The 24,179-nt window shown below is 31.1% G+C and overlaps 2 protein-coding genes across 6 annotated transcripts; both read left to right on the top strand.

The window, feature by feature from the left end:
- Positions 1 to 2,950: 2,950 nt before the first annotated feature.
- Positions 2,951 to 4,753, top strand: LOC109797865 (zinc finger AN1 and C2H2 domain-containing stress-associated protein 16). Its single transcript, XM_083077208.1, has 2 exons — positions 2,951 to 3,185; positions 3,893 to 4,753. The coding sequence occupies exons 1-2, from the start codon at positions 3,087 to 3,089 to the stop codon at positions 4,586 to 4,588; spliced, it is 795 nt and encodes a 264-aa protein (XP_082933334.1). The 5' UTR covers positions 2,951 to 3,086; the 3' UTR covers positions 4,589 to 4,753.
- Positions 4,754 to 8,019: 3,266 nt separating this feature from the next.
- Positions 8,020 to 23,108, top strand: LOC109797106 (protein SEMI-ROLLED LEAF 2). Of its 5 annotated transcripts, XM_083077210.1 has the most exons (20): positions 8,020 to 8,303; positions 8,386 to 8,734; positions 9,345 to 9,419; positions 10,607 to 10,722; positions 12,034 to 12,148; positions 12,295 to 12,423; positions 15,166 to 15,213; positions 16,047 to 16,249; positions 16,334 to 16,530; positions 16,642 to 16,934; positions 17,120 to 17,269; positions 17,368 to 17,793; positions 18,029 to 18,175; positions 18,930 to 19,017; positions 20,087 to 20,214; positions 20,533 to 20,733; positions 20,820 to 20,918; positions 21,042 to 21,164; positions 21,273 to 21,500; positions 22,441 to 23,108. In XM_083077210.1, exons 2-20 carry the CDS (start codon positions 8,588 to 8,590, stop codon positions 22,609 to 22,611), a joined length of 3,084 nt encoding a protein of 1,027 aa, XP_082933336.1. In that variant the 5' UTR covers positions 8,020 to 8,303; positions 8,386 to 8,587; the 3' UTR covers positions 22,612 to 23,108. The 5 variants fall into 5 exon arrangements, with proteins under 5 accessions (XP_082933336.1, XP_082933335.1, XP_082933339.1 ...); XM_083077209.1 differs by having other exon boundaries at positions 8,020 to 8,734; XM_083077213.1 differs by having other exon boundaries at positions 8,021 to 8,734; positions 18,930 to 19,002.
- Positions 23,109 to 24,179: the final 1,071 nt, after the last annotated feature.

The following is a 24,179-nucleotide window of genomic DNA, read 5'->3' on the forward strand; positions in this document are numbered from 1 at the left end:
CGGTAAACATGGGTTGTCTGTAGGTATGGGACTCTTAGATTAGAGGCAGACTTTAATGATGAATACACTTTGCGGTGTTTAAATTATGATATGATATGTGGCTTCCATACTTGGGATAGGATTATAGACTAGAGTGAGGAGGCTGTTTTACATTTACTTTAGTCTTGTCTTCTCCCTCCTTAGGCTAAGTTTTGCTCCTACATTATTATAACAAAATAAATAATTATACATTTTTAGTCTTAAAAAAGAATGATCATTATCAGATTAATATGATATTTATAAATACATAACATAAACTTATGATATTGAGTTGGTTTTAAAAGTGTACTAATTAGTCTTTTGCGGCATTGTTGACATATATATTGCATTTTCTCCATGGCAGTTAAAGTGGATCACTTGCCACACTCAATTCACTACGTGAATTAAATGAATTGCTTCACTTAAATTATAAAGTAAATTAATTGAATTTTATAAAAAAAAAATTGTAATCGTATATTTTAGAATTATATTTATATTAACAATAAGATAAAAATTTGTAAAAAAAATTAATCACAACTAACTTAATTAACTTAAAATATCAGTAATTATATAAAGTATTAAAAGAATATCAAATTGACATTAAAAATAGTAATTTATAACTAGCATGCATAAAATTTAATTAATAATATAAATGTATAATCGCATAATTAATATTTGAGGAGCAATAAATAAAAAGTAAATTAAGTGGGTTAATTTATAAGTTAACATAACTCACCACATGTTAGTTTGTGGTAAATTGTGTTGTAAGTGGACAAGACTAAAATTTTCTCATAATTGAAACGAGTCAAAAAAAATTTGCCTAACCCAACTCAAATTAACCTGGGGTAGGCTGAGTTAGTTAATGAGTCATTGTTCATTTTTGAGGATTCTAATTTTCTCTTCTAGAAATTTACTTTTTAGAGTAGTATATATCATCTCCATTCTTAATTTTAAGACCTTTTCAATTAAATTATACTCTTTAAAAAAAAATAGTTAATTTAGTTAAGAGTATTAAATTTTCAATAATTTAAACTATTTTTTCATAATTAACTTTCTCTCTTTTTACTTAATCATTTCTCACCTAATTAATTAATGTAAAGATAGAGTATTTATGTGTCTATTTATTTTCTCTAACTTTAATAAGAGAAATTTTTTATCCAATTAATTTCAAGTATTTATTATCTTTTATTTAAAATAATTTTTTTTTCATTAAATAAGAGTATTTTAAAAAAGATATAATTAATGTAACTAATATATATAGGGACAAAAGTAATATTTGTTTCAAAAAAATATCTTTTGAAATAATATATATTGTTGAAAACTATTTTTCAAAATGATATATCTGTTTTGAAACATACTTTTCAAAATAGGAAATATTTGTTGCAGAAAATAATTTTCAATAACATTAACAAAAGATGAATGTTAGCGATACTTTCTCTAATTAACACTCTCTTAATTATTGATTAAATTTAATATGATAATTCTTGAAATGATTAAATATATTTAGTCCCTAGACTTTTGTCAATTTTTGTTTTTAAGTCATTGAATATTTTTTTTTTCCACATATTAGTCGTTGAACTTTTACAAATTTTTACTTTTAGATTTTGAACTTTTTCTCCTTTTAACATTCTGGTCTCTTGCATAAGAACTTAGTTCATGGAAAAAATTTTCAAAAACTAAAAACAAAAATTGATAAAAAAAAAACTTAACTAAAAATATATTTAATTTTATTTTAAAAATTACTAATTTAGTGATAAGACTCATTAAAACTTGTTAACCAAAGGACAATATTAGAAAAAAAATTAAAATAAATGCAGCTTGCATTTCTCTTTTTATAAAAAAAAACTTTAATCGTAATATCATAAAACCTTTAAAAAGCAAAGACGACTTATAAAAAATTTCACACTTTTTTTTCTTCTTTTTTATGAGGCTAATCACAAAATATGTTAGCCTCCTATATTGCTCACGAATGGAGTAGATCCAGTAAGCCTCCATATCCAAACAAGTTAACCTTGTTGGGCCGTACAAAATCCATTTCCAGGCTTCCCCAAATCCAAATAGCAGACCAAATGTTTTCAAATCTCCTATTTTTATTTTATTTTATTTTAATATATATATATAATATATATATATATATATATATATATATATATATATATATATATGTACACTTTTTCGAAAAAAAATTAATATGATTTAAATTGAGGTAAATTTTATTTGATTAAATCGATTTTGATTTTAAAATAAGAGTTTAGTAATTATACACAATTAGTATAAAAATTATATTATGAATTGATTAAAAATCATTATTTATATAAATTTTAAATAATTATTATAAAGTTAATAAACTTATTATATAATATATATATAACCATTTGTGATTAGATGATAATATACATGGACCATCATAACTAATTATATCTTTAAAATAAATCCTTTGTCCCTTTAACTATTTTTAAATATGATAAATTATTATTTTTTAATTCAAATTCAATTTATAGATAGGTATAAAATAAAATAGATTGAAAGAAATTGATGATCGTAAAGATTAAATATATTAATAAAGATAAAAAGGAAAACAATTTGAAACGATTAAGATAAATTTAAGTAAATATAAAAATAGTATGTGAAATATATCTTATAATACAATTGAATTTAAATAATAATTATATAAAAATAAAGATGAGTATTAGTAATGATAAAGTGAGTAACGGAAGAAAAAAAAAACTTATGAATCGAATAGGATGATTGATTAGTTGGAACTACCAAGTTTTGACTTGTAAGTTGTGAGTTGTGAGTTGTGAGTGGACGTTGACGGTGATAATTAACAAATTAATATTAGATAATTGGAATGAATAAAGTATCTTAAATTGTTATTATTAGATGAGTTAGAAAGAGAAGGATTCTCATTCCCTCCTTTTCCTGGATTTCTGGTTAGCTGGGCCATCTCTTTCTTTTTCTCTGCATTCTTTTTTCAAATCCAGAACCTCACGGAAGAGCGAGAGAGAGAGAGAGAGAGAGAGCGAGGGAATTCGTTTTCTCTCCTCTGTTTCTTAATTTGGATTTGGATGGGGACTCCCGAATTCCCAAATCTCGGCCACCATTGTTCTGTTTCTGATTGCAACCAGCTTGATTTTCTGCCCTTCACATGCGATCGTTGTCATCAGGTTTTTCAATTCTCTCTCTCTCTCTATACCTTTGCATTCTATTCCTTCTGCTCTGTTCTACGCATTATCTTCATTTGCCATTTTAAATGAATTCGCTTTACCTATGATTCACCTCAATTTTGGAGGAATTAATGCGTGTTTCCAAATGTAGTGGACCATGTCACCATGATGACACAAGTTTGGTAGCCTTAAAGTTGCCTTTGTTGGAAAATCATAGCTTTTGGATTTTACCACCAATCCAAGTATTCAACGTTATAAATCATTACTTTTACTCCCCATTTAATATTTAGAAAATGTCTCACAATAAATGATACATTCATTGTGTAAAAATTTTAAATTGGGAAGGGAGTAATCTTTTATGAAATTTAAGTTCACAAATTAATTTTAGTTTTGATAAGTTAATATTGTTTTTTATTTTTATTTTTTATCTATCAAAATTACATTAATAACACAAAAATTTGAATTCAGGACATACTACTCCAATACACATTGCTATATTGACTCTGGTAGTTTATTTATTGGTATAAGTACTTATAAAATATTATTCAAATAAAGTTTATATTTTCCACCCCAAACAAATTAAAATCCAAAGTAAAATTAGGCTGGTATGGAATTATGGATTACTATTCTCCTTGGTTTCTAATTATAAACTCTTTGAGATTTAATTATGGTTTATTATAGTTTTTCCATTGTTAAATTTGTTGCAGGTACATTGCTTGGAGCACCGGGGTTACATTGAACACAAGTGCACAAAGCCCAACAAACAAGACGTGACAGTAGTCATATGCCCTCTTTGTGCCAAAGGAGTTCGCCTCATTCCAGACCAAGACCCAAACATAACATGGGACAATCACGTCAACGTTGAATGCGACCCATCAAATTACGAGAAAGTGACAAAGAAGAGAAAATGCCCCGCCCCAGGATGCAAAGAAGTTTTGGTATTCTCCAACACAATCAAGTGCAGGGACTGCTTGGAAGACCACTGTTTGAAGCACCGTTTTGGGCAAGATCACAAATGTTCAGGTCCCAAGAAGTTGGAGACGAGTTTTTCATTCATGGGTCTTTTGAATAGAAGTGGCAGAAACGAGGAACCAAAGGCTAATTTGGCTTCGAGTACTGCGTCATCAAGGTGGACTTCAAGCTTTCTCAACGTGGCTTCTAATATTCGTGCCTCAGCTGAAGCGAGCATGGCCAAATTGAGCGGTGAAATTAACCAAGCTTGGCATGCGGCTAGGGATGGTGTGGGACTGCAGGGCAGTGGTGGTGGGAATAAAATTGAATCAAATGATGATAAAGTGGAGCAGTGTCCTCAGTGTGCTGCAAAGTTTTCTTCTGTGACTGGTTTAGTGGATCATGTGCAGAAGGTTCATGAAAAGAATGGGAATGGGGTTAAGGTTTTGTAGACCCGGTGTCCTTTGTGGAGCATGTTGGTGGTAGATCTCGAGCTTAGGAGATTGCTTCTTCTTTTTTTAATGGGTTTCTTTTTATTCATGTAATGTGCACGTCGTTTTGTCCTATTTTTTGACAAAAGGAATGTGAATACTGATTTCAAGATGATGTTAGATTTATTCACAACCATACCACAAAACGTACATCTGGATTAATTGGCGTAGGTTTATTAATGTGATTTCTAATTGTGTTAAATATTTGTTAATGTGATTTTGAGTTTAAATCTTAAATATTAATTATGTTAAGTACTTGTCAAGAGAATTTTGTTGTTTTTAATAATTTTATCTAACTGGTTCAAAGATACTTATGATTCATTGAACTTTTTCGAGCCACATATGTCCTCATAAAATTTCCAACTTGTCATTAACAAGCTTAATTAATTGTCAATTTTTTTTGTTAATAATTAATTTTAATTGAAAAATCTAATTGCAATCTTTAGTGAAATCTCTCTTAAAGTATATTTCTAAACCTGTGCTCAAACTATTTCAACATTTTAGAAATAGTAATTCATTCAATATTTTTTGTTGTTGATAATTATACTATTGGTTGGAGGAGATTGAGTTGAGTTCCATTCAAATTTAAAAAACTTGTTGATATTAATGAATGCTTATTTTATATAATTAAAATTTATAATAACTAAATATTTTAAATATATAAATTATATTACAATTAAAATTATAATAAATAAATATTTTAAATATAAATTATATTTTAAATTTACAATGAATAATTTAAATTGTGATATATAGTATTGTTAATTATTGACATTTTAAGAAAAAATACATTAAAATTTAATTTAAAAATAAAGATGATATAGATAAAATAAAAAGAAGCTAATGTAAGAGAAAAGGTTTTTTGTGTAAGTTGCAAAAAGCAATGTATGATGTAGGATCTAGCCACTTTTATGTGAGAAAATTGCAATTTAAAAAATAAAGTGTCATAATAACTATTAATATTAAAAAATTAACAGTGAATATTATAATTAATTTTAAATTTTATTTTGTAAAATTTGATTTTATTACAAATTTTAATCATTGATTTTATATTAATAATTGTAAGTATATTTTATATTTTAAAATAAATTCCTTATTTTTGATGAGATAAATCTGTATAATGTATATTAAAAAGTAAAAGAAAAATCATAATGTCTAATTAAGGGAGTGAATTCACTCAAAATAATTAAATATTCTAACTTATAGTGTACAGATACATCACATTGTTAATTAATCATCATCCAACCACAGATTAACTAGCATCGATCATTTGTTTTATCTAGGTTATTGACCTCGAGAACTTGAGTCTTAGTGTGTATATATAATTATGTCAACTACTCATTCAAATTAGTAGATAATGAATGTTTTTATTTTGGTCAACTCAATCTCTCACCCTAATTTGTTTTACATATTGTCTTAAAATATTTGATTATTATAACTTTTAATAACAATAACAGCAGTCTTATTTCATAAGCTGATATTAACTACATGAATCTCAATGTTATTTCTAATAAAAAAGATTTCATGTTTGGTATATTTCGATAAAGTATACATTGATTAATTACGAAAGGCTAACACAACCCTCCTTCTTTGCAATAGGGTAGTTTATATGAAGCACAGACATATCGGACAAGACTGCAGAGATCTTTTCGCTGAGTAAATAAATTTTATATAAGCTAGCTGCACAATAGATGGTGTGAGAAATGAACCTTCGCTTTTCAACCTTTTGCTTCAATGTGCATGCACGATTTTGATCCACTTTGCAGCAAGAAAGACTCATTGTTTGTGTGGAACTTTGCGTAGTTGTTGTATGCAAAAATTAAGAATTAGTTCGATGATCCAAAATCTGAGATAGTTGTTGTCTTCAAAGATGACAAGAATCTGTAATCAGTGTGTAGAACCTAATTAATCCCACAATTTGTCATATGCATGCATACCAAGACAATAAACATGCACAAAAACAGAAAAAAAACAATTGAATGTGCAAGGAGACTCATTTGAGCCAATCTCTGCACGCGAGTAGAACCTTTACTAACTTATTTGAAAGTTCAAAAATACTTGAAAAACAATATGATGAAACTTAAATCTTTTGAAATGATATCATGTACGCAACAATTTGCGAAAATCCCTCGTCCATGCTTGATGCTTTAATCAAAGCATGAAGAGTGATGAAGACATTGCTTTGTTTTGTTTCAAAAGTTGACAGCAAAGCAACATCTGTGTGTGCATGTTTTGCTTTTTTCCCTTTACGTTGCGGGGTACTCGTGCATGTAATGATTTTATGCTCTTCAATTATCTACTCTTCAATTGCTTTTTAATCCATTCCAGATTTATTTCTATTTGTTTCAATAATAATGTTTATGTAAGATGATACAAGCTACATAATTATGAGATTTTGACTATCCCCGCCCCTAATTTTAATAGAGAATAAATAAGATTTTCCTATTCACAATATGTACAAGTATTAATATTCTAATATGCTAGGTTTAAAAACTTTCTATATGGATAGTTGATTAAAGTTAATTTGATAATATATATATATATATATAACAATTTACTAAAATGATTTTTTAGCATGAATATATAATACCAAATTGTAACTGCTTAGGAAGTTTCACTCTTAAAAAAGAAGAGTACACTTCCTACTGATGATTAACACGTCTTATACAAAGAAGGAAATAGAGGATTAAGAAACAGACGAACATTGGGCATATATTTTGAGTGACCAAACTAAATTCCACATTTTTTTATCTTTTGATATTGATAAAAATAATATTTAGTCAAAAATAATGATTAATTTTTACAAATATTTCCTCCCAACATAAAACTAAATCTCATATATATAACCCTGCAGTCAACTAAGTTGTTATTATAGTCTAATAGAATCGAACTCTCTTTTTTCTTCTTTTTGTCTTTTAATTAGTAAAATTACAAAGGACAACAAAATTTGAACAAGAATTATGCCACCTAATTAATTGAGTTAAATATAATATATATATATATATAAAACACAAAATTGTACAAAATCATTGTTTAATATATTGAGGTATAACAATCAAGATTTGGGAAGAAAAAAAAACTTAAATATAATAATTTATTTAAAAATAATTTGAGAGCATAAATACATGAGCTTTAGATTAATTAAAAAAAATAACTTGAAAAATAAAATTTAACATAAGTAAAAGTATAACCAGTTAGAATTTGACAATAAGAAAGAAAAAAAAATCAGGAACAAAATTTAAAAATGATTAACAATTCAAGAATTTTTAAATGAAATAAGTAATACAGAAATTACACGTCTTGAAAAAGTATAATAAAAATTGAAAAATGATGGAGTGTTGGTGAATTTATTTAGATAGAAGGCTAGTCCACTAATTCTAAATGGAGGGGCTGTGCATGCCTCCAAAATCGTGATAAGGAATCAATCATTTTTGATACATAAACCACGATATAGCAAGAGGAAGAGGAGGGAAGTGGGTCCCTCACAAACCGTTACATCATGCTGCAATTTTCCTTTCCTCCATTTCAAACATTTTTCTCTCCGACGGCCCCAGACACATAAATTCTTAACATCAGATCCTATGTGGGTAGCATCATTTCCTTTCTCATTTCCCACATCAACATAAACATTCTTCCATGTTTTAAGGGATTCCCCACCCTCCTCTCACATACATTGGTACCTTCCCCTCCTTGGAATTTGAGATCATCTACCTCCAATGTTTTGTGACAATTTGTGATGCTGCATTTTCCCATTTCAGGCCCAGATTGATCACATGCAGGCTGGTGCTTGAATTTGAGGGGTGCCCCTTTGAGATTTTAGCCTTTCTTTCCCTTGTTCATGTTAAAAATTGGATTTTTATGATTGGGTGGAAGGGAAAGAAGGCACAATTCTAAACCAAAATTGTTGAACTTTTTCAATGCGCTTCATCTAATTAATTGATTGGTATTGGAATTGTAAAAATGCCTGCGGTGTCTGCTGTTATTTCCCGCCAAGTTGTGCCTGCTTGTGGCAATCTTTGTTTCTTATGCCCTTCCATCAGGACAAGGTCAAGACAACCTGTCAAGAGGTATAAGAAGCTCATCTCTGACAATTTCCCACGTAACCAGGTCTGTTGTTTCTGTTTTTGGTTACTAAATTCACTTTTTCTTTTTTGCTCCATGTCTCTCTAATCATGCTATACTCTCATTACAAGAGCAGTTACTTGTCCAGCCCTTATATGTTTTTAAGTGCATGTTTGCTTCTACAATCCGTGTCAACAAATCGCGTTTTGTTTTCCCTTGTTATTGATGTCAAAATCCTGCTAGGCTTAGTTTAATGTTCAACTATGATAGTTAAGTAGGCCACTAAAGTCTTGAATTCGAGTCTTGTGGATAGAAAAAATGTAATTGGGAGAGAGAACTCACTAAACCAGGTTCTTCAACAAAAATTAATCATCCCATAAATACTTCATATTAATATTATGTTTATAAAAAAATGTTGGTCAATGAAGTTGAAGGCAAGCAATCATTTTCACTATGTAAACAAAGCAAGCATGATTTATTCTAATTGAAAGATCCATGGTTACATGATAGTGGCATTCAGCTTGATGCAACACATAGAATTAAACAAAGATACCTATGTCAATTTAATTGACTTATTTATTCCTTTTGTACCTGTATTTTTCTCACAAAATGGCTACTGTATTGATTTCTTTTTATTTTATTTATGAGTTGACAGGAGGAAGGGCCGAATGATAGGAAAATAGGAAAATTATGTGATTATGCTGCCAGAAATCCTTTACGTATCCCAAGGGTATGGAATCTTTAAACAAAGAGCCCTAATAAGTTCTGATGTATTGTATTCAGTGAATTATATAGTGTACACTGATTCTTGTATATGTTCACTTTTATGAAATTCTACAAAATGAAATGTATTTCTTGTATTATATGATAATTTACTAGAAAGAAAAGAAGCAAACTACAGAGCATGATCTTATGACAGCAAAAGAGGAAAAGGAAGGGGAAGTTAAAAATTCAGCTCAATATAGTTCTTCATTCGCTTTGCATACCTGACACTGAAAACTCCATAAAAGACTTGCGTGCTTAAATGCACATAGAACTATCCTATCTCCAAGAAAATTTACCAGCTGCAGCTGCTGACCAAAAATTCTAGAATTTTGTTATAACTAAATGCAGCACATGCTTGCAAAAGGAGCACAAGTATGCAGTACATTAACCTTCTTTCTCCTCTCTAAGGTTCTGTAACTGGTAGGAAAAAAAATATTTAAGCGTGGGAGATTAATTCCACTATATACCAAACATCCCAAACAACTTAGCCACATTTCAAATTCTTATAACACATATAATGACAGACATTTGGAGAAAAAGCCATGTGGCCTATGCAACTTCAGAAGATCATTAGTAATTTAGCATAAATTCTAATAGTTTTGCTGCCTAAACAAAAACATCAATCATGGTGGTAGCTTTCCAAAGTTTGTTGTTTGAGGAATTCCAGATGGCAGATGCTAAGAAGGATAACAAATTTACAATTGAAAAATCTCAGACTCTAGGTCTTTGTTTGCATATCAAGTGAAGATACCATTGAGATCAAATCAGGAGCTTCTTGGTCATTAAGATTTTTACTTTGAAGATTTAAATATTCAACCATTGGAGAGAGGTCACCCTAGAGCCCTATTAGAGAAATTTAAGCATCTATATGATGGGCAATTCTCTAACCTGTATTGTTCTAGATATGCTTCTTATTGTGAACTGACTTATGGTAATCATAATTCCCACTAAAAAAAGGACCTTGAAGGGAAATCACTAAAGTTATTTTTGTATCCTTCTTCAGCCGTATCCTTCTTTGATTTCTTTGAATAATGATTTTCATATCATTTTTGAATAACTAGAATATAGATTGGAGTGATTGTTTTTAGAAAGCTCAAGTTCTAAATGCCTAAAGGGTGTTCCTATGCTTACAAAAGTAATATAATTGATCAGATTGTGCAAGCCCTTGAGCAAAGGTGTTACAAGGAGCTACGAAATGAGAATTTCCATTCAACCAAAATCGTCATGTGCATTTACAAGAAACTTCTGTCTTCTTGTAATGAACAAATGTGAGTTCATATTTGTCTTATCTTTATGCTGGTATACAGATGGATTTATGCATGTCTGTTAGAATATCTTAGATATTTTTAGTTTATCAGGTGTATATGGTAGAATCAGTTAGGAGCAACCATATGCCATAATGTAGGATTGGATTTGTGTATAATTAGGTTTGAATCATTGTAATTGATACCAACACTTTTTCTCTAACAGATTGTTCTTAGAATTTCGAAGTGTGTCTAATGAATTTTTTTCCACTAATGGTGCCTGACGGCTGAATCATTGTGGTTTCTTCAAAGACTAGTTATATTAACTTGGACCCACCTTTCACCCCTCTCTCCTTCATTATTGAAAAGCTGGTTTTCTTCTTTCTTGTAACCAACCCTTTCAAAATTTTCACTTTCAGATGACACGGCAAATTATTTGAGGAGGTAAGGGAGTAGTATGGAATGTAACATGGGATGGGAAGGAGGTTGGTGCTTTTTTACTGATAGTTCAACTTCTTTACCGAAGTATTTTTGTGATGTGAGTGCTGAAAGAGTAGGAGGGTCAAAATAACTGTGTATTTGAATTATTTCCCTTGACATTTTCCAAAATATTTTACTGATCACGAAATACATTTAAAATAAAATAAAATAAATCATAAAAGTAGGTTGTAGGTGAATTTTCATCAGAACCTATTTCGTATCTAGCATAGCAACTCAACAGCTCAAATCTTCCAAAAACCTGAGATAGCCTCCAAAGTGGAAATCAAGCATTCTTCAATTTTTTTAGGTTTAAAATCACATATTATTGTTTACTTCTTTATCAGCTTTTATAGAATTATGCCCGCATTTTGGAAGATTACATTTCTTCCCTTGCTGAGATGTGTATAATACATAAATACTAAAAAATTTAACATACAATAGTTGAAAATTTCCCATTGAACATCTGATGGAACTGGTGATGAATGTCATTGTAAAGCATTTGCTTCTTAACTTTGTACTTTATCATTATTTATTATGAAGATTTAGATGAAAAATAAAGCATAATCACCATATTTTGTTACAATTCATTAATATGTAGTTCGAATCGGTTGATGTGAGGTTTATTTATTTGCTTTTCCTACTCGATTTGTTGATGCATGCAGCAATTATTGGCCAGATAATTGTAATTTCTAAGAGAAATTTAGTTTGTTCCTGCTAATGTTTTCTTTCTTTTTCTTTTTGATGGTAATAGCTGTTAACTTTACATACAGTTCTTTTTGTGATTTTTGCTTAATCTCCTGGAATTAAGAGATTTTAAAAGAAGTGGTGCATTATCATTTCTATGTTTGTTGACAGGCCACTATTTGCGAGTAGCTTGCTAAGTATTATTCACACGCTGCTGGATCAATCACGGCAGGATGAAATGAGAATTATAGGATGTCAAATTCTGTTTGATTTTGTAAATAATCAGGTTGGTTTCACTGTTTCTTCTACAGTTACAAGTTTTAAGTTCAGCGGATTAAAAATTATAATTCAAATTATTCAATTGCCATTTCTTGATACCCTTCTAATATTTGATTGGCAAAACATGAGCTTCAAATTTTTTAAATTTTGCAGACTGATGGAAGTTACCTGTTCAACTTAGAATCTGTTATCCCGAAGATCTGTCAATTAGCTCAAGAAACTGGAGATGATGAAAGGGCAAGAACTAGCCGTTCAACTGGTTTGAAAGCCCTTTCAGCAATGGTATTTGTTTTTATGATTTCACCATTGTTTTTAAAATTTAGATCACAAATTAGTCTTGCACAACGGCACGTTGCTTGTCAGTTTCTAGTTTGAAGAGTGATTAAAGGAAAACTATATTTAAGACATGGTAATGATTGTCAACATTGGAAATCAGCATTAATAAAAGAAAAATTGATTGTACTAAACCCAGAAGAAATAGATTAATAAAGCATCCTGAGTTAATTTTGATTAAGCACAAATAGACATTTAGGCATTTTTTGAGTATCCCCAACATTCATAATGTTGGAATCTTGTTGAGATCCTAATTGACTAGAGATATAACCAATATAGTCTTTAAGTTTTGGGTAGTCTTACCTTACAAGTTGATTTTGTGGGTTTGGATTAGGCCCTTAGCTCAAACTCTAAGATGGTAATTGGTATCAAAGTCTACTTTACATCTGTTATTAGGTTACCTGTATTTGTCTCCACTCTGGATGTATATTCTTAGGCATCTAATTGTTATTATTGGGTCAACTGCATTAATTCACACTCCAAATGTCCAATCTTGGGCGTGAGGGAGTTTGTTAAGATCACACATTGACTAGAGATATGACTAATGTAGTCCTTATAAAGTTTGGACAATTCTCACCTTACAAGTCAATTTTGTGAAGTTAAGTTAGATTGTAAACTCAAATTCTAAGATGATATCATACATATCAAAGCTTGTTCTAGATCTGTTATTGAGTCACATGTTTTTGCATACATCTAGATGTTTGTTCCTAGGCATGAGGTATTATTGTTATTAGGTTACTCACATTTGTCCATGCTCCAGATGTCTAATCTTGGGCATGAAGGGATGGATTATGATCCCACGTCTACTTGAGATAAGCCAATGTAGTCCTTATAAAGCTTAGGTGTTCTCACTTTACAAGGAGTTTATTTGGATAAATTTCTTCACAAACACTTTTAGGAGAAGAAAATGAAAAGAAAAATGAAATAAACATTTCTAAAAGTTGAAATTAGCTTATTTATAGATAAGTTAATTTGTAGAAGTTATCTTATATTAACTTCTTTGAAAGCTATTTTTTTAACTTACAGAAGTTAATTTTTTCTTATGGAAAAATTTATTTCATTTTCCTTTCTTATTTTCTTCGACTGAAGGTGATTATGGAGACATTTATCCAAACAGGTTTAAACTCATTTTGTGAGATTGAATTAGGCCCTAAGCCCAAATTCTAAGAATAATTAAATAAAAAGGAAAATATATTAAAATAAAATTAAGATGTTATGTCTGAGAACTTTGTTTGGATTGCATAAGCCTTATAAGGTCTACAATGATGTATCTCTAGTTGATGTGGGATCTCAACAATTTCTTGATTGCAATTCCTTTGGGTGAATGTGGGTAAAGCCACTTTTGTGACAAATGTCAAAATTGATGCACTAAAGGAAGCAAGTTTCTTACCCTATGTATATGTTGGTTGGCTATGCATTGGCGGTGACTGGAGAGCAAATGTCTGCAATTGTATTTCTGTGAATTAAATGATGGAGCTTAAAATTTGCCTATAAATAGTTTTTCCATCATTTAGTGAATTCTACCATTTTGTAGCATTCCGAAAAAATATATTCAGAGAGAAGATAATGCTCTCGAGTGATGTTGACTCAATGAGTATATTCTCCTATTTTAAAGAGATTGTAATTGACTTATCCTATTTTGTACTCTTGCCCATGGTTTTTTCCCTATCCATTGAGGGTTTTCCACATTAAATATTGTGTATCAGTTCCTTTTTTCTCAACTCTAATTTTAGTCGTGTGATACTATTCTGTCACTCTGATACCCAACACTTCGTTGGAAAGAATGGATGATGTTCCTTCAAATGATACCTTGAGAGTCAACTAGCATAATCTTCTGGTCCAAACTAACACTGAACTTGGGGCAATAGTTTATATCTCTCTGGTCATTATGTCTCTGAGCAAATATAGATTTTTTTGGGGCAATATTTTATCTCTCTGGTTGTTAATTGGCTAGATCATCTTAGGTCTCTGACATTTCTTTCTGCATAGTGACAAAAAGTAAAAAAAAGATACAATAAGCATCAATATCTTTTTTCTTTAGTTTTATCTAAAATTAAATGCTCTGATTGCCTTTTGGGCACCAACACTGCTCTTTCCATCTTGTTCATTTTCTATTTTTTTCTTCCAGCATTTTTGTCCATCTTTTTTGCAGTGGAGAAATTGCATTGCTGCTTTGTGACTTTCCAAATTCCAAATAATTTTATATTATCTTTCTATTTTATCTTCAATGATCCAATAATTTCTTGAACTTGACCTAATTTTAAGTGAATTCCAAAAATAAAGATTTTTTCCCCCATTTTTTTAATAATATTTATGGCCAATTAGCATGTTTATATATGGACCTGGGATAGACAATTGTTGGCACCTTAGTTCATTTTTTTTTACATTTATCATTTATCATTGAAAGTTCTTGCTTTTAATTGAAGGCTCTCTTTTTTCTTTTATCAAAAATCTTAGGTCTTATATTGTATTGTGTCTTAAAGTTATAATGATATATTAAATTCTATTTATTTTTCCATTCTGCTTCGAGATTGCATGCCTCTCAGTCCCTATGTGAAGATACTGGCATGAAATGGATTATTGATTTCTGTTGTATTTCCTGCTTGCTTAGTAACCTTACCTCCTTTCTTCAGTTTTAGTAGAATCTATATACATATCCTTTAGAATTAAATGAACTATTTTGCTCTGCAGGTTCTGTTTATGGGCGAACACTCTCACATATCAGTTGAATTTGATAATGTAATTGAATTTTTTTACTTCTTCAATCTTTTGTATTCTTGCATATGTTTCTCATACCTGCTGATGATGGCTCTTGTGCCTTTTCATTTTAGTGAGAATCTATATTTTTCTCCAAATTCTTAGTAGTTATTAAGATATGGTGTGTGACAGAATGAAAAGGTAATTGATAACATGAGGGTAGGGCTCAAAGAGATTTGATAATTAATAAATGAAAAATCTTTGAAAAATAGTACTTTTGCTTAGGAATTGAAAATGATACTTTTTATGGATATATATTAATGAATAGTAATTGAGATTATGAGGATAGATTTCAGAGAGATTTGATGCATGAACATATTTTCATAATTGTACCTTTGTCCAGGAATTGAAAATGACCTTTACTTTTTAGTATATACAGGTCATTTTGTTGAAAGTGTAATCCACTGCTCTGTCTAATTTGTACCATGCCCATAACTGTAGCTGTAGCCAGCTTATGTAAAATCTCATTTCATACGCATTCACTATAAAATTTTATAGGCTTAATTTGCTGCTAGAACTTGGTAATATCCCTTCAGTTAGCCAACATTTGACAAATTGAAAAGATTTTACACCGTAGAGCTATAAAAGAGTCAGGAAATTTTATCCCAATTTGCGTTATTTACACATTCTCACTTTAAAATATCATCAAATTATATGTACTGTTTCACTCCTTGCTTGATAAGTTTAGTGTGGCCACTGGCTTTTTCCTTATGAAAGTATCCTCATATATTATTAATATTGCCAATTGGTGTTAATAAAAAGAGTATTATATATGTTGTTTTATCTATAGTCAAAATTTCTCTATTTCATTATAGATTGTTTCTGCTGTCTTGGAAAACTATGAAGTTCCTAAGAAAAATTCAGCAAACCCTGATCAAGAGGAAAAAGGTGCTGAGAATATGTGGGACCAAGACTTGATGGCCAATGGGGGTCAAATCTCTCCTTTGCTGGATGTTAAAAGGAGAAACCCTTCCTGGAAGAGAACTGTTAATGATAAAGGCGAAATAATTGTAGCAATGTAATTATCAGCAGAAAATCTTTGAAATGGATTTTTGCTATCTTCTAATTATTCATCACTTTTATATTCCATAAATAAATGCAGGGAAGATGACATGAATCCCTCTTTTTGGTCTGGGGTTTGCCTTCATAATATGGCCAACTTAGCCAAGGAGGGGACTACCATACGTCGTGTAATGGAATCTTTATTCCGGTATTTTGATAATGGAAACTTATGGTCTATAGACCATGGCCTCGCCTTTTCCGTTTTAAAGGATATGCTATTTTTGATGGATGATTCTGGTACACTTGCTCTCTTATATAATCATAAAGTTCTCGTGTCATATAATCAATCTATTGTTAATTATCTTGCTCTTCTGTTTTCTCATTCATTTTCCCTCCATCTTGTTGCAGAGAAAAACACACATGTTTTGCTGTCAATGTTAATCAAGCATCTGGATCATAAAATTGTCCTTAAAGAACCTCACATGCAGCTTGACATTGTTGAGGTTACCACTTCACTTATCCAATATGCAAAGGTCCAACCTTCTATATCAATAGTTGGTGCAGTAAGTGACATGATGAGACATTTGCGGAAGTGCATACTTTGTTCCCTAGATGACTCAAATCTGGCCCCTGATGTAATCAATTGGAACAAGAATTACAAAAAAGTTGTGGATAAGTGCCTTGTACAGTTATCAAATAAGGTAAGTCACTTTTCAATCAAGTTTATACTTAAACTTAAAGAATAACTGAACCATCAATTATTTGAATGATTAATTTGTTTTGTTGTCTTTCAAATTTGGATAAAGCCATAAATGTGCAGCTGTCATTCAATATTAGATTTATCATAAAAGTAAAGGGAGAGATATAAACTTCTACTCATCAACAGGTTGGAGAAGCCGGTCCAATTCTTGATGTTATGGCCGTGATGTTGGAGAACATCTCAACTATCACATCAACATCTAGAACCACAGTCTATGCTGTCCATCGGAGTGCTCAAATTGTAGCCTCCTTAACAAATGTGTCCTATCAGAAAAAGGCAAGGAGTGGATGTTCCTGGTTTAGTTTTTCCTCTAAGGTTCACTACTTTGAGTTTTATGGATAAATTTGACACTTAAACCCTACTTTCCTCCTCAGGCATTCCCTGAGACCTTGTTTCATCAACTTCTCCTGGCTATGGTCCATCCAGATCATGAAACACGAGTGGTAGCTCACCGCATCTTTTCTGTCATTCTTCTACCATCCTCTGTTTTCCATGGTTCAAGATTGTCTGTTTCTGATCCCAAGGCATCGAGTGTTCCTCGAACTCTCTCAAGAGCAGTCTCTATTTTCTCTTCTTCAGCTGTCTTATTTGAGAAGCTAAGACTGGAGAAACGTTCTTCAAGTGAAAGATATAGTCAATATAACGGGGGAAATATTTCTGGAGAGATTGAACCAGTTAATAGCAATGTTGGGATCGTAAGCAAATTAAAGCCAACTTATAGTCGGGTGTCTAGCGTGAATAACCCTCCTCTACAATTAGAAGTGAAGGAAATTGCTGCAAACAAAGTTAATCAGAACTCGGTGAGTCTCACATTGATTAGTGATTAGTATCCACAGAGGATTTGATAATAGTCTTACAATACTGTATTCAACTTCCTGGAAATATAACAGTTAAATAATTACTGCTCACTCTTCAAATATTACTACTATATGGGGTGATATAAACCCCACTCTAATCACAAAGTGCCTTTTTTACTTTGTCTAGAGGTTGATGTTATCATGGTTAACAATACTGATCAGCTTCACTTATACACAGGGGGTTGCTCTCAGGCTAAGTAAGCTTCAGATAAATCGATTGTTATCGTCAATTTGGGCACAGTCTATGTCTCCAGGAAATATGCCTGCAAATTATGAAGCAATTGCTTATTCATACACTTTGATATTACTTGTTTCTAGAGCAAAGGTGATAACTGGATTCATGATTCTTGATTGTACTCTTCGTATATCATCTCAAGATAATTTTACTTGTTGAAGGAGTTCCTTCTCTTTTAATGATGCTATTTTCTTTTCATGATAATATAGGGTACCTGCAAAAGTTTTCATTAATTTTTTTTCTTGATGTTTGAGCATTTTTGATGTTTCAAATTCTTCATAACATGTGAAAAAGGGGCAAAAATAGGAAAAAAGGGAAAACAGGGACAAACAAATAATCACATGTAAGTCAATGAGACTAGGTTAATTGTAACTATGATATTGATTGTGCTTTTTAGTGCTGCTCTAGGGTTGCATAATGTTTTGTGGGTCGGTTATTATTGGTGATAAGGTCTGCTGTAGGAACTTTCTTAAGTTCCTCTTGTGCTCCACATCTTTGATGTAATATCATTTTATATTGTAACGCTATTCTATTCTTCTATTGTCTCAAAAAATGTCTACTGAACTCAATTCTGCTGCTAGAAATATTTATATTTCCCTAGCATTTGTAATGCTGTGATGACTTTTCATATAATACTTTTGAATGAATTATGGAACATTAATGTCCATGGTCTGACCTCGTTTTTTAAATTACCTGTGCTAGATATAATATGTTAGTATGCATTGTTCTGGGATCATACTGCTAATATGGAGAAATGTTTAATGCTGTCTACCATCTTTTCTTTTAATGAATGAGACTTCCTTTTCCTTTTAAATAATTTCCCAATATTACTTTGCCTTTGCAGAATTCTTTTCATGAGGTACTAGTTCGGAGTTTTCAGCTGGCTTTTTCTTTATGGAATATTTCTCTTAAGGAAGGTGAGCAATCACACAGTTAAGTTTGATTGTCTCTAGCAGAGAATCCGCTCAATACAGTCTGATACAGAATGAGACATGATTGGATTTTTCTTGAGTCCTTTAATAGTAGGCATTACTTATCCAACATATCCTATGTCGATATTGGACAACCCAACCATTCTTCTTTCTTCTTGCTCAAATCATTTGGACTATAGTACACAATCACACTTATAATTGACCATTTGCAGTTCAGAAGACCTTATTAGGCATTCTTCCTGCATATTGTATTAAGTGTTACTGTGCTTCTGAGGGACAATAGCCAATTGTTAGTACACTGCTTAAAGACTTGGAATTTGTAGTTTGTTGTGTAGGTTATTTGGAACTATTTAGGAAGTTTAAGGCCATATTTAGATGATATTCTTATAAATACTTATAAGAGAAGAAAATACGAATGTAAAATGAATTGAGCTTCTCATATAAGCTAAAATCAACTTATGTGTTTAACTTTTATATAAGTTCTTTTTCATTTAACTTCTCCAAAAGTTAAGGTGCATAAGTTGATTTTAGCTTATGAAGAAACTCAATGCATTTTATCTTCTTATTTTCTTCTCCTCTAAGTGCTTATGGAGAAATTTATCTAAATAAGGCCTAAATTTAGTATGTCCTTAAAAATTTGAGGATTTCTTGATAAATTTCTCAAGAAAGAGGGACAACAAGAGGCATTTTTTCTTTTTTTTTCCCCCTATAAAACACACCAAAAGGATGTGAATTGGATGGACATTTAGTTGAATGTGAAATACTAGATCGTGATTGATAAGAAGCAAGTAAATTTGATGAATCAGACAAGTTGTTTCCTAAATTGTTATTGTCAGAGGAGTCTTGCAAGATAAAATATGAAAAACATTGTTGAAAGCTATTTTTCTTTTTTTGGTGAATGAAGATAAAAAAGAAGAAACAGTGTTACTGTACAGAATTGATAGCCATTTTATTAGAAAACAAACACATTTCCATTGGGAGTGGGTGCAAAAGTGAGGCCAAGAAAAAAACTTACTTTGTTGTTGCAATGTCGGTCCTTTCAGCTCTTATTTCCGACTTTTTATTGCAGGGCCATTGCCTCCATCTCGTCGGAGATCACTCTTTACTCTGGCAACTTCAATGATTTTGTTTGCTTCAAAAGAATACAACTTTGACAGTCTTGTCCAGAGTGCCAAGGAAGTGCTTACAGAGAGAAAGGTGAGACACATATGGAGGTTTCCTGCATCGTGTGCCCTGTTATTTGGGAGCCATCACGGATGTGTCAAAACCATATCCGGTCATTTACAGGGACAATAAATGAAGAACACGATGAAATCAAATAATATTTTTTTCCGCTGTTTCATCCATATATATTTGATGTCTTAGTTCTCAAGAAAAAAATATATATGTATAATGAGAAATAGTTTAACTATAAAAAATCAAATAATATTTTTTTCCCTGTTTCATCCCTGCTTATGGGTTTTCTTCAAAGTAAAGCATCATATACCCCCTAATGTTTTCATATTCTGTATTCAGGTTGATCCCTACCTTCAGTTAATTGAAGATTACAAGTTGCAAGCTGTCAGCTTTGCACCTGATAATCTAACCATCAACTATGGTTCCAAAGAAGATGATGAGAGGGCCTTAGACACTCTTACAGACTTGTTGAGTTATATACACAAAACACGGGAACTATTTGCTTCTGAAATCATTAAGAGCTTGGAAATGTTTGCAAAAGTAAAGCTTTACTTCTGTGTTTTAGACTGTCAGCAGATAAAATAATCGCATTTGTAGACATTATGAACCTTTCATCTTCTATGCAGGCTGAATTATCATCAATAAGGGAACAGTTGCTAGAAGAATTTGCACCAGATGCTATGTGTGAACTTGGATCTCAATTGACTGTGAACATGGCCGCAAAGGTGTGTCAAATGGATTTCTGAATGACGCAATTTGTTTGGAACAAATAACCTTCTGTATGTTTCTTGTTTCTTTTGTTTATACTTCCAAATTATGACTGATATGGTTACTTTCACATTTTACAGGATGCTTCAATAAGTATTGATGATGACTTTATTTTTGAACCATTTGAAAGTCAAGTAATACATAATCGGGGTTTGTCCACAGAGGTCCCAAGCCTTCTGGGTGCTAATCAACTTTTAGAATTAGTATGTGATACATTTCGTGATCAGTTTCCTCGTACATTTTTGTGCCCTTTGGATTGTGTAAGTTCTTATATAAATTATTTAAAATTTGGCACCACACTTTGAGTGTAGATTTTGGATACATCTCATCCATCTGGGAGGATTTCTGTATCAAATGCATTTAATATGCCATACAAGGATATGGCCGACAAGTGTGAGGTTCTTTTGATGGAAAAGCAGAAGATGTCCAGATTGATGAGTACCCAACAGAAGCACGAATATTTAGTGGACTCCCCTTTACCTAATCATGGCAATGAATTGAAAAAAATAGATTCCACTTCCCATGTGGATTTTCCCAAGGTAATCCCTTTGAAAATTTCATTCTTCCATTAAATATTTCACAAATACATATTCACGTTTTGTATGCATATTTGCTTCTGATCCAGTGACAGCTGATTGTATTATTTAGATAAAAATGTATGGATGTAGAGTGGATGTTACAACCCACAGTTCAGTTCTAGCATTTATATGACTAGATATTTTTTTCCATCAGTTTTATGACATTATTATCTGCAGTCATGTTCAGTATGGTTCAGTTTTAAGTTTTCAATTCTTAAAAACGAAAATCAGTTTTCAGTTTTATAAATTTTAGTTTCAAAATTGTGGTTTTCAGTTTTCAAATTTTACACCAAATCTTGTATCCAAATTACATAAAATTATACTTTTTAAGCTCGTTTGGTGATAGGGCGCAAGAGAGGGGCAGGTGAGGTGGCAATTATGGAAACAATGTGCTTGCGGTGATGGAAATAGTGGTTGTAGCAGCTGGTATAGTGGTGGTAACAACTACAATAGTAATAGTGATAGTGATGTAACAATAGTGATAGCCGTAATAGTAACAACAACAATAATAATATTCATGATAATGATAACAACAATAATAATTATTACAATGTTGATTATTGTTGTGATGGTGCTTTTGATCGTGGTGGGGGGCGGGGGTTGTTGTGGTGGCACTGTGGCTACGATGGTGGTGATAATGATAGAGGCAATTGTTGTGTGTCTTCTAGGGAAAGATGAATGGGTTAAATAATTTGTTTTTGCATCTAAAAAACAAAATGACTTCTTTTGGTTTTAAGAGTTTATGTAAAATTGGGTTACAAATCAATTAAACTTTATTTTAGCCAAACAAGTTAATTTTGAAATTTGCATTTGAAAACCAAAAACTGAAAACTCGCCATCACCCTCAATAGGCCCTACAATATACTAGTTTTGAATGGAGTAACTAATAAATTTATATAAGATGCAGGTGGGAAACTCACCCTTTGAAGAGAATACTTCTGTGGGTTTCTACAAACCAACTTCTGGCCCTCTTCCAATGCTGTGTGCAACTGAATATCAGAATCAGACTCACCCTTTCAAACTGCCAGCATCTAGCCCCTACGATAACTTTCTGAAAGCTGCTGGTTGCTGATCCCGTAGTTATGCTGGAATTACACACTCTATAAGGTAGTTAAAAAATCACGATGAAGTGAGTAGAGGATCGCAAGTTGAACTGGGGAAGGCTTCTAACATATTTGGATAAAAGTCTAAAAAGACTTTTAAGAGCTTTTCTATTGAAAATTACGTTTTATTTTTAGTAGAAAAGCTTTCAGAAGGTCTTCTAGACTGTATTCAAATAGGCTATAAGAATTATAACTTAACTAGTGCACAAGGCCAAGATATATCTCGAAATATTGGTGTTATTGTTGTGATCGTGATATGTTAAACTTTGGTGTTCGATTCTACATAATTTTCCTCACCCAACTGGTATGTAACGGCCGGGGAAAGGCTTCATACTATGCTACGCAGACCTTGTAAATTATAAAGTACTAAAATTTATTGGCTCTCTGTTTCCATACATATGTAGAAGCTGCATGTTATTTTGAGTGATAATGGTATAATATTTTTGCAAAAAAGAACTTTGAATCATTACGGATGGCAATTATTTATTTATTTATTTATTTTATCGTTTTGATATTGAACTGTGATTGTAGAATTATCTTTGACGGTATTGTGACTTTAAATAAGTTACAAGGTTAGACATCATAACTGTTTGATAAAAATTATGCTCAAAGAATTGTAGCCAAAAAAGTTGTGTTCATAGAATTGCAATGAAGATCGCTAACGTTGGTTGGAATAGAGAAAATTAACGCAATGTTTAATATTGCAGTAAAAGCTAATGGGAGTTGAGTAGGAAAGAAATCACATCACATAACCCTGTCCCAGAAAACACAAATTATGCATCATGAGAAATTGTGTAAGTTTTTTTGTTGCTAACCAAATGCATTGTAAAAATTATTTTTCAGTTACAAAAATTGTTAAGCTATGATCACAAATTGTTTTTCAATAATAAAAATTGTTATATAATACCAAAAGTTATTAACACAAATGTCATTTGTGTGTCTTAATCCTTGATTGAGACTCGATAATTAGCTCCTTGTCTGGATAATTAGCTCCTTGTCTTAGCCAGAGTCGTAACAAGAGATATTACTTTACCTTTAATATGAATTGATCAGGTGGGAGGAAGTTATACTTATACCTTCTAGTTAAAAAAAAATAAAAAAATTGTTATAGAATAGCTAGCCACTAATAAATAAACACTACATTGAATATCCAATTAATTCAAGTCAAGCTATGATCACTTTGGACTATGTTAAATGTTAAGACTTCATAAGATTTTAGTAAAAATGAATAAATAATATTTACCAGAGCTTAGTTTGACATTATAATTTTTTTTAGTGTAATTCTTTAGTTGTGGAGCTAAGCATGAAAATCTTCCACGATTTATGTTTCCTTGCATATGAATCTATAATATATAATAAATAATAAAGAGGATTGTCCTCTTTGACAGACATATTTTTTAGATAATTTTACTCTCAAATTTTTAAATAATAAAAATAATATTAAAAATTAATCATTCTTATACAAATAAAACTCAAATTTAAGATCTTTAAGTTTGAAAATCAAATACAATACCAATTGATCTATCAAAAATTAATA

This window comes from Cajanus cajan, chromosome 6 (assembly GCF_000230855.2).
Source record: "Cajanus cajan strain Asha chromosome 6, NIPB_CcT2T_4, whole genome shotgun sequence".
Lineage (NCBI taxonomy): Eukaryota > Viridiplantae > Streptophyta > Magnoliopsida > Fabales > Fabaceae > Cajanus > Cajanus cajan.

Coding starts and splice junctions, on each gene's coding strand:
- LOC109797106 (XM_083077209.1), top strand. CDS start 8,588: ATGCCTGCGGTGTCTGCTGTTATTTCCCGCCAAGTTGTGCCTGCTTGT. Junction 17,794..18,028: donor ACAAAGTTAATCAGAACTCG/GTGAGTCTCACA, acceptor ACTTATACACAG/GGGGTTGCTCTCAGGCTAAG. Junction 21,501..22,440: donor CCCATGTGGATTTTCCCAAG/GTAATCCCTTTG, acceptor AATTTATATAAG/ATGCAGGTGGGAAACTCACC.
- LOC109797865 (XM_083077208.1), top strand. CDS start 3,087: ATGGGGACTCCCGAATTCCCAAATCTCGGCCACCATTGTTCTGTTTCT. Junction 3,186..3,892: donor CATGCGATCGTTGTCATCAG/GTTTTTCAATTC, acceptor AATTTGTTGCAG/GTACATTGCTTGGAGCACCG.